Source organism: Castor canadensis, chromosome 5 (genome assembly GCF_047511655.1).
Source record: "Castor canadensis chromosome 5, mCasCan1.hap1v2, whole genome shotgun sequence".
In the NCBI taxonomy this organism is placed as follows: Eukaryota; Metazoa; Chordata; class Mammalia; order Rodentia; family Castoridae; genus Castor; species Castor canadensis.
In genome coordinates this window covers 86,870,424-86,886,517 of record NC_133390.1, presented here as the reverse complement: position 1 = coordinate 86,886,517, position 16,094 = coordinate 86,870,424, and the positions used below count along the sequence as shown (strand labels likewise).

Genomic DNA, 16,094 nt, shown 5'->3' with positions numbered 1-16,094 from the left:
TCAACTCCATTGCCAGTAATCTATCCTACAGAAAATCATTTGTACGTAAGGATGCATACACAATGCTATTCATTGTTTAAAATAAAAAACTGAAAACAATTTTGAAACATATGTATCTTTTAAAGCTCCTATCATATATCTATAGCCATATATATAAATAAGTGAAATGAGATTTTTTAAAATAAATTAAAATTTATTTCATAAACCATAAAATTACATTCACATTTGTAAGTATAGTAAATACATTTCTTGGTGTAAAGACAGCCTTGGAGTGAAAAACATTCCTATTGTAAGATTACATATATAAACTTCCTATTATTGTTTATGTAATAATGTACTAGATAATCAAAATGAAATAGATATGCTACCTACTATAATATAAAATGGAAATAAAACATACTAAATAAAATAAGATTCATATGTAAATCATCTATTTAGATAAGGCTATCCTGAGAATTATAATCTCATAAGGAAAAGTATAATTACTTAAGTAGCTACAGTTATTTAAACTGAAAATGAGAGTTGAGTCAAAATGGATGTTTTTGTGAAGTTCAAATGTCAACTCTGTCTCAATGAATTTTTTGATATTGTAGGCATTTAGTTTCCTACAATTTTGAGGTTTATGTCAGCAGTCTGAGCTGCCAGCCAGTCACATGTCCTCATTTTCTCAGGGGAAGTGATCTTCCTCTGTAACAATGAGTTTCTGCAATTGTTGTCTAGCTCTCTAGATCTTGTACTTTGAGAAGAGGTTTCAGAGTGAGGTTTCCTAGTGGACTTCGGGAGGTCCAGCAGCAGGCTCATTTGGAGGTGGAACTTCTTTGAGGACGGGGAGGAGGAGGTAAGGATCCACTCTTGGGGCCCCTAAACAAAGAAAAACACCGCTTGGTGAAAGCAGGCTTCTCCCTGGGAATGGAGGGCCTGGTGTGCCAGGGAAGTCTCTTGATAGAAAATAATCGTGAGAGGCTCCATGCGTGTCTTCTGGAAGAGGTGGATGGAGCTTGGCCCAGTGGTGAGAGAAGACGTGGGAAATCCTCCCCGCCATGTGCGGTGTGTGGAACTTCAGGGGCACGATCATGTTTGTTGAAAAGTTCAATTAACTGACGCTTCTTTTGCTTGTTTTTCTCCAGCAGATTTTCGATGCGTCTTTCACAAGACTCAGCAAAAATGGAAAACTGCTGCTTGTTTCTGTCGTACTCCTTCATCTGCTGTTAATGTTGAAGGCTGGCAGCCTCCAGTTGTTTCTCCAGATGTCTGAGCTGCTTTTTGCATGTCTTCAGCTCTTCATCTGCGTGGCTGATCTTGCCCAGCGTTTGGCCAAGTTCCTTCTCTTTGTCGAGCCGCTGCCTTTCTTCTAGGGTTATTTGCCAGATTAGCTTTCTTCTATTCTGCAGATGGACTTCCTTCATCACGTCAGCCTTCTGCTGAAGCTTCTCCTTGACACTTTGAAAATGCCTCTTTTCCAAATCCATAGCGGCTCGCTCAGCCTCGAGAGTTCGAATCCGCTCCCTGAGGTCGTCCGTGATTTTATCCTCCTCGAGCAACCGAGTGCGGATCTGGCTTCTCTCTTCTTCTAAGGACTGCAAGCGAGCTCTGAGCCTCGCAGCTGTCGCCAGTGTCGCCAGAGGTCCCGCTGGCTGACGCTCCCCGGGAGCCGCGCTCTCTGTCGCCTGCAGTCCTAACTCCAAGTCATCCTCCACCACCAGGTCTTCTCCCAGCACAGCCGCCCAGTCTGTCATCTTCACCAAGCGTGAGGTCAGGGTCCACATGTGACCTTCTTTGTCATACAGCTCCTCATTTGCACGTGCTAGCTGGTGCTGAAGAGTGACTTTCTGTTTTCGAAGTTCACGTACTTGTTTCTTCTGGGCTCTGGCTTCTTGCAGAAGTTGTTTCTGGCTTTTCTGCAGTTGGGAGTTCTCCTTCAGAGTCTCTGCGATGCAGTCCTGCAGCTCTGCTGTCCTGCTTTGCAGGGTCAGGTGGCTTTCTTTGGCTTCAGCCAGTTGCGAGGTGAGGGAATCGAGTCCCTCCTGCAGAGACTGCTCCGTTTTTGACAGTTCGGCCCTCAGTTGGTGTTATTGAGAACATTGGGCTTTCTGCTCTTGCAGTTCCTTTTCTAGAAGGAGGATTTCATCTGTGAGTTGAGATTTGGATCTCTCCAGCTCTCCGCAGGTTGCCTTCAAGCTCTCTACTTGGGCTAAGAGCGGCTCACAGTTGGCCTCCTTCAGATACGACTGTAAGCCTTTAAGCTCCTTCTGAGCGAGGCTCACCTTTTCTAGTAGCTGACATTTTTCTTCCAGCAGTTCACAAAGCATTGTAGCACATATTTTTTCTCTTATGGCACGAAGCCACAAGAAGAAGGGAAGAGCCAAAAGCCCAAGCACAGCTGCACATATCACCAGCACCCATGGAAACGCGTAGGGATCTGGGTCTGCTCTCGGCTCTTTGGGGTCTACTGCCACCAGCCTGTAGAACTGGCTCAGGTTCAGCACCCAGTACCACAGAGTGGCAGCCTTGGCTCCCTCCATGGCGCCAAGATAACTGTGGCTGTTGCCACCACTAGGCAGCGCTGTAAAAGGCAATAGAGAACTCTAGAACCTGAGCACGCACCTGGCAACAGGGGCAGACCACCGGGGGTGGGGGAGGGGGAACCAGGCCACAGCCGTCAGGGGCAGGGCCTGGGCCTCCTTCTTACCTCACATCTTGGACAGTGCATGTCAGAGCCCTCTCCATGCTTGTGATGCTCCCTCTTCATGTCACACACCCCTCTGTTAGATTTCAGCCAGACCTGGGTGGGGAGAGGCCCCAATATCTTACCTAAAACTGCAAAGATTTCTCAGAGTTCCTAAAGCTTACCCAGGCACCATCATAGGTAGAGCCCAAACTAAGACTCTTTCACCAAGAAGGTACAAAACACCTTAAGGAACTCATATTCAGGTAAACATTGAAACTGGGTTCAGCAGCTCACTCTACCAGTGTAGTTGATTCATAGAATTGCAAAAAGAAGAGAAAGAAACCTGTGCTTTCATAGCATCTGGAATGGTCAATATTCCTCACAGTTTGGACTTGTATTAGTTAATCTTTCTTTAAGGGACTCACATTCAGATAAACATTCAAACTAGGTTCAGCAGCTCACTCTAGGAGTACAGTATGCAAAAATGGAAAGAAACCCTTGCTTTGTAGCATCTGTATTAGTTAATATTCCTCACAATTCAAACTTGTATCAATTTTTAAATTATTCTAGTAATCAGTTTATATAAAGCTTTGGATAATGAAGTTAAGAGAAATAAAGTTAAGAAAAGTTAGTTATTATCTAATATCCCCGTCTCAGCAATCCTTCTGAGTTCAGTTAACTCAAATAACATTTATTTTGTACTTCCTTTATGTGAAGTATGTTGTACATAGGGGAAACAAAAAGTTAAACCAAGAATTTGGGCCTATCATTAAATACATAAAAATAATATATTATTCATGAAACAACACTGGGTTCAACCACAGAGCCAAAACTAAGGATGGTGTTTGCCAGGAAGAAGCCTATCAAGTGAGAAAGCCCATTTGTAGCCTGTGAGAGTATGGTGAAGTTATGAACTGTTTTCTTTTAATATACTGCCCAAAAATAACATCATTAACAGTCTTCATAAACATTTTAGATGTCATTTTTATGTTGTTTTCAAGACCCTGATTGTCATTTCATTTAACCCTTTTGTTTCCATGCTTAATGCTCAAACTTACGTCTACAAAAGAGGTTTAGCTACATTTACTTGAATTTAAAGAGGAATAGAGGGTACAGAACAGTACCCAGCTGAGGCCTGTTTGGAACTTCCGTTCCATCATTGAGGCCTATGCCAGTGGCCACTTCTGTGAACCCTTCAACAGGATTGAGCCTCTCCTCCAACACCTCCAGCATCTGCTCAGTGTTGTAGTAACTGTATTAGTTAGTTTACATTACTCTAGCATGCTATGTAAGGCAGGATAACTTCCTAAAGAAGTGAGGATTATTTTGGTTTATGGTTCTGGAGGCTCCTAGTCCAAGATCAGAGCCCCACTGGCTTGGCTCGGGTAAGATCCTTTCCTTGGCAGAGTCCTGAGGTGGTCCAGAGCATCACATGACAGGAGGCAGATGATGTGCATGGCTCTGTGTATCTCTATCCTTGTGTGGTTTCTCTCCCTTTCCTTTAAGGCCACTAAGATTCAGTCATGGGGCACTACCCCAAGGACCTAATGTACTCACTTCCCAAAGGCACAACCTCTAAACACAGTAGTTGGATGAAATCGTCACTATCTTCATACCTTTAACTTATGTCTTTGGGGTTCAAAGTCCTGCATGTGTTCATGGAGACAAATCATATTTCATAACATTAACCCACTGTATTATAATGATTAACAGTCCTTGAGATCGTTAATGAATTCATACCCCTCTCATCCAAAACAGTTCATTGCATGTGACTGGTGACCACTGAATGAATGAATTGCTGCCACAGTCTCACAGTGATAGTCTCAAAACCTCTGAATCTTCAACACTTTATTTTGAATTTTGTGAGTTTTGATTCTTGTGTTGCCCTTTTCTCTGCTACTCTTGGGTTCCTTTAGTTTTTAAAGGGGTGAAATTGAATCTGCAACTTCACTGCAGTCAGAAAGTCTTTTGATTACAAAGCAGATGCACTGGTTAGAGGTGAGTAGTGATGGTGACTCCATTTGAAGGCTATTGGAAAACAGAAACTTGCAGGGCTCTGTGGAATCATCTTGATCCCTCTACTTCTCTTTGACTGATGGTACTTGTCCCATTTGCTAAGATTTCTGTGGATGGAATTTTGCCTGGCCTCAGGTAGAAACCTTTATACTGGCAGAGGGGGTGAAGCCTGTGAAAACAGTAGAGACATCAAGATGCCCTGCACCAAGCACAGCTTTTCCAAGGTTTTTGATTAATAGGTCCAGCCACACGGAGATGGAATCCCAGTGTGAACTCAACTGGTTCCACTCGTGTGTCCTGGTCCCACTACCCTGTCCTCTCAAATTATGAAAATCAAGCACAGTGAGATTCTTTCAGAAAGAATAGGGCAAATATATATGCACCAATACAGAAAATTTTCCAGATGTGTTAATCAGTAAAAAGAAGCAAACTGCACAGCAGTGTTTCTGGTTTCATTTGTACATTTTAAAAAAAGATTTGTAGACATATACATATGTACAAAATACAAAACACATATGAAAAGGTCCTAAGAGCAAAGACCAGGTGGTGAGAAGAGTGGTGTGAGTAGCCAATAAAGTGGAAATTTAATACTCTATGTTTTCTATATTATTTGACTCTTTTACAATAATTTATGCATTATTATAAAAATTAAAAATGATCCAAAAAGCTAAGTTAATTTTCCTAGGAGTTTTAGTCTCAGAGCTCCACCTCCCCTGTATTGTCTGTTTGGAGAACCACCACGTGCCTAGAAGTGCAGATCAGGAAGTTGCCTCTGCCTGTGTGCAATGTCTTCCCCAGCCAGAAAGCCCTCACTCTCAGGTCTCAGGTTTATCTGGATTTTCTGTCATTGCACTACAGCAGATATTTGACCATCCAGATACATAATGCCACACTGAATTTTTATTGTTTTTTAGTTCCTCAGGTTGGCGCTGAGGATAGGTGGGGACTTCCTCTGAAACTTTCCCCTCTGAACTCCAAACACCTGCTACCAAACACTCCTGGATCTTCACGGAGCAGTTTTAAAACCACTGATACCAAGTCACTGTAAAAAGAAAAAGGACAACAGAGAAGTGAAGATCACGCAAACACTAAGTGTAGAGACAACCTTTCAATCTGAGCCCACTTCTCTTGGCCTTCCCAAATGGGGGTTCTTCTTTTATGCATCTCTAATCAGCTTAGATTTTCCAGATGTTTTTCTAAAACAGAAAGAACAAATAGCATCATTTGTATCATTATCCTCTTTGCTTCCTCCTAATATCATATGTCATCTAAGATTTTTTTTCCTTATCTTTTTCTTCTTATTCTGATTTTACATAGTTCCTTGAAGAGATAATGAGCCAGGAGTATGACAAAAGTCTCTCACCATGCTAAGTGGGCAAGGGTTGCAGTTTTTAAGAGTTCTTGTTAGTTTTGAGCTAGTGAACCACGCCAGTTTAGTTGACATTTTGCTCGGAATCTGTTCATTAATAGCAGCAACACACACACACACACACACACACACACACACACACACACACACACACACAGAGACACATACACACCACCACCACCACCACCACCACCACCATCCACTGCCAGCATTAATGACTCTGTTTCTATCAGGACTTAACCTTCAGGCCAAAGAAATCATAAATGCATGTTCTAGTATTCATAATTTGTAATAAATGTTATAAATATTAGAATAAGGTTTCTTTCCTGCACATCCCTTAGACACCTTGTAGGACCTTGTAGGATTAACTTCTAATTACTTTATCTCAAAGATCACTGAGTAAAGACTCCAAAGCAAAGTTTAGTGTCTTTGTACTGTTTACTTGGGGGTGATAAGAGGGTGAAACTCATGATCGCTGTAATGAGTGTCACTTTATAATACCATTCACATTGAGCCTCAGGAGCCTGGGTTGATAACTGAGAGCTGTGGCATGGGATACCTGTCAGTCAGTGGACCTCCTCAGTGTCCTTAGCTTCGGTGAGTGGCACCAACAAGTCTTTACCTAGATTAACTGGTTATGCCATTTTTACCAGGGCGTCTAGTTTTCACCCACATTAGAGTTATAGATGATTCATGGGCTTATATTGATGGTTTCAACTTATTTCCTAGTTGGTAAACAAAATTATTTAGCAACTGTTATGATTTGAATATGAAATGTTCTCCACAGCTCATGTGTTAAAGGTTTGGCCCCCACCTCATGGTGCAATTTTGGGAGTTTCTGGAAACTTTAGGAGGTAGACCTAGCTGGATGAAGTAGGTCACTGTAGGTCACTGGAGGCAGGTCCTTGGAAGTATCTTCTTTCTGGCCTCTTTCCCCACCCCCATTTCCTGTCCATCATGATATCACACCCTCCCCTCCATGATGGGACTGAACTCTCTGAATCCCTGAGCCAAATAAATCATTCATCCTTTAAGTTGTTCCCTCAGGTGTTTTTGTCATAGCTATGCAAAAGTTACTAATATGGCAAATCACCCTTCAATTTCATAGACATCAATTTAGAATAATAAAATTTCTCAGGACAAGATTTGGTCTATATCAGGTACAGTAAATACTCCATTAATTTTGACTGGCATGGCTAAAATGAGTTAATCCCTTTAAAATGAGAATGTGGAATACATTAGCTCTATTCTATGCATTTTCCTATTACCATTATCAGAGCCATCATTATGATGTATTAAGGGACTTTCACTTATCTCTGCTTATCTCTGGGAGTGAAGGACGAGACCAAAAACATCACTTGCTGTCATGAAAAATAAAGGACAGTGGCTCCTTCAAGCCCCAAGCCTCTCCTTCCTGGGACTCAGTTTTCTAATGTCTGAAACAAAGGGGTTTGGCTAGACCACTTTTCACTTATTTTAGCAGTACTGTGGTTTGAACTCAGAACCTCACACTTGCTAAGAGACACACCCCGAGCCTTTGCCACTTTTAGTTATTTTTCAAATAGGGTCTAGCATTTTTGCCCAAGGCTGACCTCAGACCACCATCCTCCTACCTATGCCTCCCAGTACCTGGGATTACAAACATGAACCACCATGTGTGGTTTATTTGTTGAGATTGGGTCTCACTAACTTTTTGCACCATCCAACCTTTAATAGCAACCCTCATAATCTCGGTCTCTTAAGTAGTTGAGATTATGGACATGAGCCACTGTACCTGGCCTAGATCAATTTTATCTAATCTGTATTATCTGGACATTTATGGGTTCATAAATTAAACAAGGACAAAGTGGAGAACATTTTCAGTTTTTCAAAAGGTCTAAAGGAAATGATAGGTTCATATTAGATGAAGCCCTACAAGTAGATTAGTGTATCAGACCTCTAATTAAGTATATAACGTATACTATATAAGTATATTATTTTTAAATATTGCTGATTAACCAGAGATCTTTATCATATCATATATCATTTTTATATTAACATAATTAAAAAATAACTCATTGCTTAGTAAATATGTCCACCAGGGAGAAAAATCCAAACCACAAAATAAATAGGAAATTTAAGTGTTTCTTGGTGGTGAAAACTTGAGTCCTCCAGGTTGGAGGACCCTTAGGAGTTTGTACAGTTGGCATCTTTAAGAAGGCCTCAGTGACCCCTGACTTCTGGTATTCATGCCTCACATATCTCTTCCCTTGAGAGTGGCCTAGGTTTATTGGCTTCCTCAGAGTAAAAAGAATGCAAAAGCAATGGGGCTGCCACTTCTGAAAATAGGTCACTTCTGAAATTGGCTTCCATCTTGGAGGCTCTCCTTTGCATCTTTTGCTTTGGGAGAATCCTGATGACCTATTATGAGATGACTCTGTGTAGGAGCCCACAGGAATGATCCAGGAAGCAAGTCCTCCTAGTTGAATCCCAGCATGACAGCCTCTTGATAGCAGATTTGTGACACACCTGGAGCACCAGGACTCCCCAACTAAGCCTTTCTGGATTCCTGACTGAGCTAATAAACATTCATTGTTTTCCAACTTAAATTGGGTATATTCTATATAACAGTAACTAATATGATCCCTTTAAAACCTTTTAACAATTTAATTTCTAGGCATATTTTAAAAACCTTTAATTCTGATAAAGGAGACAATTAATTCAATGAGAGATAGTGACTACTAAAAGTGGAGAAAATAAAAGAAAGCAAGGAAGAACAGAAGAGGTGATATTTGCTCTTGTGTACTATAGAACACTCTCTCTTTACTTTTGATGCTTAAAATATGAGACCTATCATTATCTTTTGTGAAGGTGGTTTGGTCAGAGAATGGTGGTAGTCATAGGGAGTCAGAACTTTTGCCCAAAAATTCCAGGTTAAATTTTCTTTCAAAAATCATAAAACATCATAATCTTAATTTATATGAAAAGTATACTTTGTATTAAATATTACAAATGTTCTCTGTATTATTAATATGAGTGTTATAAAAGATGGCAAAGGTTAGAAGAAATAGGACAAACATGTGACTTAAATACAAAATATTGATTTCTTTAACTTTTCAATTATGTTTATCATGTATTTAGCCTTTTTAAAGAAAATTCATGAAAATCTAGCAAAAGGAGAAGGAAATAATAAGTGAATGACCAATAAGGATATGAAAGACATCCAACGTCATTGGTCATTAGAAAAATGCAAATTCATACCACAATGCACTATCAAATATACCTATTAGAATGACTAAAACTAAAAGGCTGACAATAAAACATTGGAATAAATGTGGAACTTGAATTCTCCAATATTGCTGGCAAGTAATTTATCCAATAAAAAGTGGAGAGACAAAGAGATTTAAAAAAAAAATGAAGGATTAGAATGAGGGCGAGAGGACAGAATAAAGGAAAGGAAAGATAGACGCACAGAGGAAAGATTAAAATGTTTCAACATATGTACAGTAAGAGCCCCAGAAGAAGAGAATGGTAGGACTAACATGAGATTATACCAAAATCAAATAAGTATATGAATCTTTAGATTAAAACTCCCCTCTGGGTATCAAGAAATATAATTAATGTGAATCTACACCTGGACAAATCATAAAAAACCTTCAAACTATGGAGAATTAAAGAGAAATACCTTAAACACTATCAGAAAGACAGGTCATCTACAAATGGTCAGCCACTATAAACTAATAGCAGACTTCTCCTGAGAAGTAATTTATGATAAAACAATGAAATAACATTTTTAAATTTGCAAAAAAAAACTGTCAAATTATAATTTTATTTCCAGTTAAAATTTAGTAGTGAAAAATTTCAATAATGGAGCAAAATGAAGACATTTTCACATGTAGAAAGTTTAATAGAATTCACTATCCATATATCCTTACTGAAAAATTTCCTAAAACATATGCTTCCATAAAAAAGAAATGGGAATTCAGAGAGAAGGCTTGGAACACAAGAGAGAAAAGTATACATAGATATTAATTAAAACATGTTTGTAAATTTCACATCTATAGTGAATAAAAACAGGACAAAGCAAACATAAACAACACAAATGTATAATACTAAAACACTAGAGAACATATAAGTGGTGTTTTATAGTAAACACACTAAAGAACAGTGTTTGGGAAAAGTGAAAACATGTTGAATACATTTAATAATTGTTAGAAAATTTTATAGTTAAATGTACCTGTTAAAAGATTAAGGGTAAACATTAAATTAATAGAAATATCATGCTTACTTTTTAAATCAGCAGGAGAAAAAAAAGGAATATCAGTTTAACAGGGACAGGGTAAAAAAAGGAAGCAAAAGAATGATAAATAGAAAACACAAAATGGTAGGGGAAGACCAAATATGTAATCATAATAATTATAGTAAAAGTAATGGATTAAACCCACATATTAAAAGAAAGGATTATTAGGGTAGATTTTAAAATTCAGCTACATATTCCTTAAGGGATAAAACTAAGCCAAAGTCTCACAAATATGTTGGAAGTAAAACAATATAACTTATGAAAACTAACTAAAAGAAAGTTAGTGTATTGATAACAGAAAACTTCAGACTATGAAAAAAGAATGAATTGGAAATATCTGAAGAAAAAACTCAAGGCAAAGGCATTAATTGAAACAAAGAGGGACATTACAAATGATAGATAGAACAATCCAATAAAAAATACTTTAGCCATGAACTTGTAAGTACTAAATTTAAAAAGGAATTTCATTCAGAGTAAGGGATTATCAAATCTTTATCAGAAACCAATAAATTGGGGAGAGACCAAGATGATGGATAGCCAATAAACCTGGCAACTCTGAGTTCTCATGAGTCTGAAAGAAAATCTTTTGCTTTCCTCTTTTTTCCTCTCTCCAAAGAGCAAAAACTCAATGCAGAGAATTACAGAATGACTTCTGAAAGCAACTGGGTTGTCTTGAACCCACCAAAATTTGTAAATGTGGAACCTCTGACTGCTGCCTACCTGTAACCTGAGCTACCAACTCCCTGACACCTCCAAGAGAAACTACAGTCCTTCCAGGTGAGCATGCTAACCATCTGCTCTGGAGGAAACACATAGTCCAGCACGGTATGCAGGGAGATTGCACCCCTCCTGGACAAAACTGTTGGCCTAATAAACAGAGGGAAAATTCTTAGCTCCATCTGGTGGGGGTGGGATGGCCTACCCATGACTTTTGTCTACACAGTGTTGAGCTAATTCAGCCTGTGTTGGGGAGGGGTGATCCAGCTGCAGCCTGGGGAAAATAACAACACATTGAGGGGGAAATGCCAAGAGCACTTATTGAACTCAGGAAACCCACTCCTCAGAAATTTGGAAAATAAATATACATTTTTTAAAATTTTTAATTTTTAAATTTTTTCCATTTTCTTTTTTTGTTGTTTTTTAATCTATCTCCTTTTTCCATTCTGTTAAAATTTTAATTTGCCTAGCCTTCTCTTGTTCTTTTCTTTTCTCTTCCCTGATGTTTTTTTCTTCTTTCCCTCTCCTTATCTTCTTCTCCTCCCCCTCTTTTCCACCCCACTGTCCCTATCTCCTCCACACTAACAACTCACCAAGTAGTCTATTACACCAACTTTACACATTACTCCCATCTTTCCTATCCCTCTGCATTCACTGACAATAGCACCCTGCTCCACAATGACTAAACTACACCTTTGTACACATTAGGGCCTTATTACCCCATACCTGCCACACCTCATACCTCTTCTCCCCTAGCCCCTTCCTCCATATCTCCTCTTCTATCATCATCATTTTAATTATCTAAGAATCAAACTCTATACAAACAGTTGTTATCACCCCAATACCCACTGTTTAAAGAAAATATTGCTAAGGATTTTATGTATTATCTAAATAATTGGTTTGGCATTGAATCCATGAAATTGTTATTGCTAAGTTATACATCCAGGTCAGTGAAATGTTACAAACTAGCTAACAACTAAGCTAGTCAGAGCATAGAAATTAAGTCAAGGGAAAGATAATAGGTGATTAAAACCCTCAACTAACTAATCAACAACACATTAGCAAATCTCAAGATAGAAACATGGGGAATAAAAGAAGACGGGAATATGGACTCCTCAAAAGGTTAACAATCAGCCAATAAGAGGATTTGGTGGACAATGAAGGAGATTAATCTTCAGTTGCTGAGGTCAGAAGAATGATGATAAGAATGTTTAATGAGCTTAAAGAGGACATACAAAAACAATTTAATGAATCCCAAGAGAACATGGATAAAAAAAAAACTCAAGAAGACATAGAAACAACTAAATGAAATCAAAGAGGATTTCAACAAACTTTGAAATGAAACCAAGGAAATTATATATATATATAAAGAGATAAATGAAATAAAGGTAGTATAAGATGTGAAAGAGGAGCTTAACAAAGATATGCAATGTCTCGAAAAAAGAATTAAACAGAAACTCTGGAAATTAAGATTTCCTTAAGTCAAATAAAGAATATAGTGGAAAGCCACTCCAGCAGACTGGAACAAGTGAAAGACAGAATTTCAGGGCTCAAAGACAAAATAGGTATTAAAGAAAAAAACAGAAGAATACTTAGAGAAAAAACTGAAAAGCTGTGAAAGAAATATGCAAGAATTCTGTGACTCCATCAAAAAATCAAACCTGAGAATCATAGGCATCAATAATGAGAAGAAGTACAAGCAAAGACATAGAAAATATATTCAACAAAATAATAGCAGAAAAATTCCCAAACCTCAAGACAGATGCCCATCCAGGAAGCCTCTAGGACACCAAATAGAGATAACCAAAATAGAACCTCTCCACAGCATATTATAGTTAAAACAATTAGCACAGACAACAAAAACAAATATTGAAGGTCATAAGAGAGAAAAATGAAATAACATAAAGGCAAACCTATCAAACTCAGTGGACTTCTCAACTTTAAAAAAAAGAAGGGTATGGAGTGAGTTATTTTGAGCACTGAAGAAAACAATTTTAATCCTAGGATATCCTACCCATTAAAGCTATAATTCAAAACTGAAGGAGGGATAAAAACCTTCCATGATTAAAAGAAACTAAAACAATTCATGACCACAAAACCAGCACTCCAGAAGATTCTCAAAGCAATCCTACACACAAAAGATGAAAAATAAACATAGCCATGAAAAGATGGGAATTATTTAATCTCAACAGAACAGCAGACAAATAATTAGAGAGTAGCATAGAATTAACTGCACACAAACAAAATTTTATACAACATAAATAACTGAATGACAGGAATCACCACATAACTCTCAATATTAATACTGAATGTTAATAGCCTCAAAAAACCCACCAAAAGAAAATTGATTGGCAAACTGGATTAAAAAGAAAGATACAATGGTTTGTTGTTTGTAGGAAGTCTACTATAGAAAGAAATATTGGCTTACAGTAAAAGGGTAGAAAAAGATTTACCAAGTTAATGGCCCCAAAAGGGAAGGAGTAGCTATACTTACATCATATAAAGTAGAATTCAAACATAAATTAGTCAAAAGAGTCAAAGAAGATCACTTCATACTAATAAAAGGAGCAATACATCAAGAGGAAATAATTATTGATAACTTAATATGTGCTCAATGTTGATACACCTATCTTCATTTAATAAATACTACTGGACTTAAAAACACAGATAAACCTCAACACAGTGATAGTGGGAGACTTCAATACTCCTCTATCACCAACAGGTAGGTCATCCAGACAAAAATATCAACAAAGAATTGAATGACACCATAGACCAAATGGAACTGACAGACATCTGCAAAGTATTCCACCCTGCAACAGCACAATGTATATTCTTCTCATCAGCCCATGGAACTTTCTCCAAAATAGATCATATTTTAGTTCACAAAGAAAATCTTAACAAATATAAGAAAACTGAAATAACCCCATGCATACTGTCTGACCACAATGAACTAAAACTAGAACTCAACAGCAAAATAAACAACAGAAAATACTCAAACACTTTGAGACTGAACAACATATTGTTCCATGATCAGTGTGTCATCTAAGAAATAAGGGAAGAAATCAAAAAGTTCCTGGAATTTAATGAAAATGAAACCACAATCTACCAGAACATATGGAAACACAGAAAAGGCAGTGCTAAAGGGAAAGTTTATAACCATGAATGCATATATTAAAAATACAGAAAGATCTCAAATAAATTACCTAATGCTGCATCACAAACAAGAACAAAATAAACCCAAAACTAGCAGAAAGAGAGAAATAATAAAAATAAGGGCCAGAATCAATGAACTAGAGACCAAAAAAACCATACAAAGAATCAACAAAACAAAAAACTGTTTCTTTGGAAAGATAAATAAGATAGATAATTTTGTAGAAAATCTGACTAAAATGAGGAGGGGGAAGGCCCAAATTAATAAAATTAGAAATGAAAAAGGGGAGATCACAACAAACACCAAGAAAATCCAGGGAATCATGAGGGATTATTTTGAAAACCTATATCCAAATAAATTGGAAAATCTTGAAGAAATGTCTAGACACAGATGACCAACCAAAGTTGAATTAAAAGGATATGAATCACATAAATAGATCTATAACAAACAATGAAATTGAAGCAGCAATTTCCAAAAAAAGTCCAGAAACAGATGGATTCATTGCTGAATTCTACCAGACCTTTAAAGAAGAATACCAACACTCCTCAAACTTTTCCATGGAATAAAAAGGGAAGAAACACTGCTAAAATCATTCTGTGAAGCCAGAATTACACTCTTCTCAAAACCAGACAAGGACACAACAACAACAACAACAACAAAAGAATTATGGGCCAGTATCTTTAATGAATTTACATGCAAAAATTCTCAATAAAATATTGGCAAACCAAATTCAACAATATATCAGAAAATTCATGCACCATGATCAAGTTGGTTTCATCCCAGGGATGGTTCAACATACACAAATCACTAAACATAATACAGCATATTAACAGAAGCAAAGACAAAAACCACATGATCATCTCAAAAGATGCAGAAAAAAAATCTTTGACAAAATTCAATGTCCTTTCATGATAAAAGCACTGACGAAGCCAGGAATACAAGGGAACATAATAAAGGCTACATATGACAAGCCTATAGCCAACATCATACTAAACTGGGAAAAAGGAAACAGTTTCCTTTAAAGTCAGTAATGAAACAAGGATTTCTACTCTCTCCACTCTTACTCAACATAGTCCTGGAATTCTAGCCAGATCAATAAGACAGAAAAAAGAAATAAGTGGAATTCAAATAGAAAAGGAAGAAGGTAAATTATCCCTATTTGCCAATGATATAATCTTATACCCAAAAGACCCAGGAAACTTCACCAAAAAACTCCTAGACATCATAAACACCTTCAGCAAAGTAGCAGAATACAAAATCAATGTATAAAAATCAGTAGCCTTTTTACATACCAACAATGAACAGACTGAGAAAGAATATAGGAAAACAATTCCATTTATAATAACCTCAAAAAATATCTAGGAATAAACTTAACAAAGGAAGTGAAAGACCTCCACAATGAAAACTATAAACCTTTGAGAAAAGAAATTGAAGACGACTTCAGAAGTTGGAATGATCTCCTGTGCTCAAAAATTGGCAGAATCAATATTGTGAAAATGGTTATACTACCAAAAGCAATCTACATGTTCAATGCAACCCCCATCAAAATTCCAATGACATTCATCACAGAGATTGAAAAGTCAACCCTAAAGTTCATTTGGGAGCACAAAAGACCACAAATAGCCAAGGACACACTGAGAAAAAAAAAAAAAAAGCAACACTGGAGTTATCACAATACCTGACTTCAAACTATTCCATAAAGATGTGGCAATAAAAATAGCATGATACTGGCACAAAAATAGACATGAAGACCAACTGAACAGAATAGAAGACCCAGATATGAATCCATACAGCTATGCCCACTTGATTTTTTACAAAGGTGCCAAAAACATATGATGAAGGGAAGACAACCCCTTCAACAAATGTTGCTGGGAAAACTGGATATCTGAATGTG

The 16,094-nt window shown here is 37.4% G+C and overlaps 1 protein-coding gene across 4 annotated transcripts in view; it reads right to left on the bottom strand.

Moving 5' to 3' along the window:
* Nucleotides 1–228: 228 nt before the first annotated feature.
* The window catches only part of LOC141423283 (cTAGE family member 2-like), a 43,166-nt gene continuing 27,300 nt past the window's right edge, over nt 229–16,094 (bottom strand). The window contains exons 2-4 of one of the 4 annotated variants that reach the window (XM_074073680.1): nt 4,285–5,880; nt 2,690–2,782; nt 229–2,563 (exon numbers count right to left, since the gene is read on the bottom strand). In XM_074073680.1, the coding sequence (XP_073929781.1) occupies nt 1,209–1,766 (558 nt within the window). In that variant the 5' untranslated portion in view covers nt 1,767–2,563; nt 2,690–2,782; nt 4,285–5,880 and the 3' untranslated portion in view covers nt 229–1,208. Of the gene's footprint in view, nt 5,881–16,094 lie in introns of all 4 variants that reach the window. The other 3 variants (XM_074073681.1, XM_074073682.1, XM_074073679.1) reach the window with 3 other exon arrangements.